The sequence below is a fragment of the Oxyura jamaicensis genome, chromosome 2 (assembly GCF_011077185.1).
Source record: "Oxyura jamaicensis isolate SHBP4307 breed ruddy duck chromosome 2, BPBGC_Ojam_1.0, whole genome shotgun sequence".
Classification (NCBI taxonomy): Eukaryota; Metazoa; Chordata; class Aves; order Anseriformes; family Anatidae; genus Oxyura; species Oxyura jamaicensis.
The window spans coordinates 62,946,073-62,950,870 of NC_048894.1; the positions used below are offsets into that span (position 1 = coordinate 62,946,073).

Consider the following 4,798-nt stretch of genomic DNA (forward strand, 5'->3'; position numbering starts at 1 on the left):
CAGCTTTTTCACTGGGCTTAGTGAAATACTGTCTCCTTACCGCACTATTGCAAATGCTGTAGTGGAATACTTTTAAGTTGTTACTGTTGTTGTATATTCACACTTGAAACACTAAATTCTGTTATCTTAAACTGTTTTCATCCAGCCACTTTTGTACTTCTGCTTTTAAATCTAGTTTTATTTTTCAGATGTCTTTAAATATTTCCAAATTATGTATTGATATATTTTATCCCTTTAAAATAAATAATAAGACTTTAACTTCTCCTAATGTCATTATGCATTTGAGACGCTAGTCTGAAGACAAAAAAACTAGACTCTATGCAGCATTTGGAAAATTCTATTCAATGTGTATATCCAAAAATACTTCTTGATTTGTGAATATAATGCAACATCTCAGGGGTAGCTAGCATCAGATTGTTTATGGGCAGTTATCATGAATATGGTTGGAACATACATGGATGTAGAGGCAGCTAGACATCAGCAGTTCATTGAGTGTGATGAGGAGAGATGGTTCTTGTCTCACGTGGTAAAGACATAGCAGCAGAATATCAGTGGAACATGAACAGTGGCAGTGCAAATTTCATCCATGGATACACGGTAGGCTGAGTTATGAAGCAAGAGTCTGTAGAAAGGAATGACGTGCTTTCATTTGGACTATATTTTCAATTTGGACTATTATTTGTTGTAGAAACCAGCGTGTTTTATTATTGCTGAAGATGGAAAAATATCAAGGAAATGTATAAACTGTAACAGGTGATGCAAGTTAAAAAAAAAAAAAAAACCTGACCTGAACATAAACTGGCAGTGATCAGATGTACTGCTGCAGTCAGCAGAAGCATGTGACACCAGCTTAGCAACAAGCCTCCATTTACACCTATACTGGCTTGCACTAATGCATATCTTCTCTGTCGTGTTTCCCAACTCCCTTCCTTGAAGGGAACACCCTTCCTTGAAGAAGGGTGAGCTGTGGAAAAACTTTTTCAAAAATGTTGGCAGGGATCATCAGTTTTCTGAGTACTGCAAGATAGGCATGAGGGAGCAAGGAAAATGCTGATGTGAGGGAGAGGATTAATATGTGAGGTTTTTTTTTCTGCAAGTATGTTGAAAGCAGAGAGACTACAGAACAACAGTTCAGTTTAAACTTGAACTCTACCATAACATTAAAAAATGATAGTGCTCTGAAGCACAGAATCCCAGAGGTCTTCCATTTTTTTTTTCTCTGAAGTGGAAAGCTACTGGGTTTGAAAAGTTTTGGATAGAAATGTCACTAAGAGGTGAGAGCTTTCAGCTGTATAGGTTAGATTTTTCTCATATTTGTAGTTGATCCTTTTGGAATAGGCCAGGCCAAGTGAATTTAAATAGCTTCAGGCAGATGTAGCTCTATACCCCCCAAAATAGTTTCTCTGATACTCTCAGATTGCAAAGCATTAAGTTGTTATAAAATAGTTGAGCAGAAAAACAAGCCTCCTGTGTTTAGTGCATTGAAACGGTGTGCTGTAAGGCAGTGATGAAATCCCCCAGTATCTACATGGTCCAACTGTGTGGGGGAATGCCCATGATAAGACATTCCTTAAAAATCTGTACTATTAATAAAGCTTGATTTCATGGTGCTATACCTAGCTTTCCAAGAACAATTTTTTTTCTTTTACTCAGGCATTTGTCATCTTCATCCTAAGCATCAGGAGACAGTTAAATTAGGGAAATAGACTAGAATACATAGCTCACTACTGCTTTAGATTAAGCTTTGTCAGAACCAGCTGTTTAAAATCGGGCATTTAAGTTACCAGTGCTGCTCAAATAGCATTTGGGCATGCAGATCTTCCACTATTTTTTGTATTTTTGAAAACAACTGAGAGATGTAGTACTTGTAAATGGTGCTGGCATAATACACCCAAAGTTCATCTTTACTGGCAAATAGTTACTGCATTAGTTACAAATTTAAGTTTCTGTATACTGCCTGATTTTAATGCTGAATTGCAGTTTGCTGCTGAGGCGTGACACATGGTTTGATTAGTATTCCTGCAGCCAGTGGCAAGCCCATTTTGTGAAGTCCCTCCAAGACCATATCAAGCATGGAGTAATTACACTGCTAGGGCAAGTCTAAGAGCTTTGGGGATTTCAGGTCTCTCTCACCTTTTTATAAATTTAGAACATCCTCTTAGTCTTCCTTTTTTCCCTTGTACACAATTTCAAGATGCTTACTAATAAGAAATTCTACAAATGAATATGCTTTGCTCTGGGCAACGAGGCTTATTTTAACTGGGGAAATTTGAGTCTTAGTAGCTTTTAAAACTCTTAATTGGCATTATCAAAGCCTAAACTCAATTGGGATGCAGTAACTGCTTGAAAATTTGGCTTCTAAACAGTGTTCTCTTCCTTCCTTTGCTGCATTTCTGTGTTTTGGTATAAAGGAAATTATCCAATATGAGTCTGGAGGTATTGTCCTTGCCATACGTGGTCTATTGTAGAACAATATGGATGGGCTTGCTTTTTGTCCTGGTTTTGTTTTTAAAGACAGTAACAAACTTGACCTGAAAAGCATATATTGTACACTGTGCTATTTGGCAGAGATTTTTGTACAGCAAGCAGGTATGTTTCCTCTTCTAGCACTAATAAAATATCTCGAGTTGGAAGGGACCCGTAAGGATCATTGAGTCCAACTCGTGGCACCACACGGGTCTACCCAAAATTTTAGACCATGGGACTAAGTGCATAGTCCAAACGCTTCTTAAATTCTGACAGGCTTGGTGCAGTGACTGTTTCCCTGGGGAACCTGTTCCTGTGTGCGACCAATAGCAGAGGCATGTCTGAGGATGACCGAGTTGAAACTGTTTCTTGGGAGACAGTGGCTATTTTGGTAACATCTGAATGCCTTGAATGAAGTGGGACATATGGTAGTAAGTATCATTCAATTAAAGAATGCATTCCCTCTTGGTTTCATAAAGAAGACGACGAGTATTTCCCCAAACGTTAGCAGTTGTCCCACAAGAATTTAATCTTAATAAAAGATGCTGCATTGACTGCTCTTAAAAAAAAAAAAAATACAAAAAATAGGGTATCTAGGATTTTCTTCAATCAAGACAGTATTTGCAAGTACTCCTCTGCCTCTTCATACTACAGAGCAGATGCAGCTCCTACAGATGTGGCTGGTGTGATTGGGCCCGTACACAGCCAGGCAGTCTCTCTGTCCTGCAGCCTCGGAGCTGGGTCACAGCTGATGCAGCCATATACACAGACACATTCAGATCAAAAAATAGACAAAGTATAACAGCCCTGGCTAATCTTGATGGCTTTAGTCATGCTGTGTTAACACCTTCTATTTACCATACTTTTTCATGTGTAATTAGTGCTATTTTATGCTGTCTGATCCCTTTATCACCAGTAGGGCTGCTAGTAGAGCTGTATCCAATTTTGCTTGGGTATTCTGTGGTGTTTTTTTTTTTTCTTTTTGTTGTGTTCTTGTTTGCCTTTTGCTAAAAGTATTGGATGAGCTGGTAAAATAAATACTTTTAATTCTCAACCTTTAATACTATGTATAAAGTGGAGCAGGTAAGAGCTGCCCAATTACCTTCAGCGATTCCTTAGGTCATACTTGCAAAATGCATGGGACTTACTGTGTATATTGCACTTGTTATGAAGGTAAAGAGTAGAGATGTGTTAAAGCTTTAAAAAGCAAGCTGTGTTAAATACTTGAAGGGTTGTCAAGTTATCAGCTTGTTAATGGTGGGAGAGGGAACCTGTGCTCAGTCAAGCTGAACTAATGCTGCCAGGCAAATCTAACGTCTAGTGTCTTTTTGTTACTCACACATTTTAATAAGCAAGTAGCAGATAAATAATATATTGGTAGTTGAGATAATTACATATATACAACTCATAGCAACAAGATTAGATTGGGTTCTCCCTACTGCCCCTTTTGGGATCAGATTAACTGTTGAACAGTACAAATGGAAAGCCCAAAAATACCGTTCTGCAGGGAAAACAATGAGGTATGGCTGGGGGGTTGCTATATGTGGAAACAATCTTATTATGTATTTGCAAACCATTACAATCAATGAGTGGTCTAGCTGGCAGGTACCCTTTGATTTTATTTTATTTTTGTAGCTCCACAGAAAAAGCTCAGTCTACTTGTACAGGTGGGTGACACTACAGTTAAGATACAGCACTGAAAAGAATGCTGCTATGCTAACATCAGCACTACTGTCACTTTGTACTGCTATTTTGAACAACAACAAAAATAAGTGTGGCTCTGATAACTTGTGCCCTGTATCTTCTTTTGTTTTGGTCTCTAATCATGTTGTTTTTTGGAATGCACCAGGAAGCATCCCTGTAAACTGTGGCTCTAGCAATTTAGGAGTCAGTGTCCACCTTGATCTTTGAATATAGCTTCAATCTGGTCATTGAATGGATTCTCCTTTCCAAGCACTTGAGGCCATTCGTGTAGTACCTTCTGCCAGGTAATGCTTGTTCCCAGGGCTCCAGCAATCTGTGAACAGCACAAATACTATTAATTTCTTGTGCCTGTATAATTCAGTGGTTTTATACCAGTCCCCATCAGAAGGCAGACTCCCCTCTATAAATATGTGATGGAGTGTAACCTCTAGCCAAAGAAAATACTCTGTTCCAGCTGCTTGAACAGGTGAAAATCCATTTGAACAGTAAAATAAGGTGAGGATTACATATCTGCACTTTCCTGACCAGAGCAAAAATTGGGTTTATCAACAAGAGCTCATTTCTGGTGAAATGGGGGGATTCCAAAAAGTGTTTTTTTTTTTTTTTTTTTTTTTTTTTTTTTTTTTTT

General features: G+C 38.2%; 1 protein-coding gene across 4 annotated transcripts in view; it reads right to left on the minus strand.

Annotated features, from left to right (window-relative positions):
- Positions 1-1,219: 1,219 nt before the first annotated feature.
- Positions 1,220-4,798, minus strand: part of AOAH (acyloxyacyl hydrolase) — a 77,646-nt gene continuing 74,067 nt past the window's right edge. For all 4 annotated transcript variants that reach the window (XM_035319241.1, XM_035319244.1, XM_035319243.1 and 1 more), the window contains exon 22: positions 1,220-4,483. In XM_035319241.1, the coding sequence (XP_035175132.1) occupies positions 4,355-4,483 (129 nt within the window). In that variant the 3' untranslated portion in view covers positions 1,220-4,354. The remainder of the gene's footprint in view (positions 4,484-4,798) is intronic.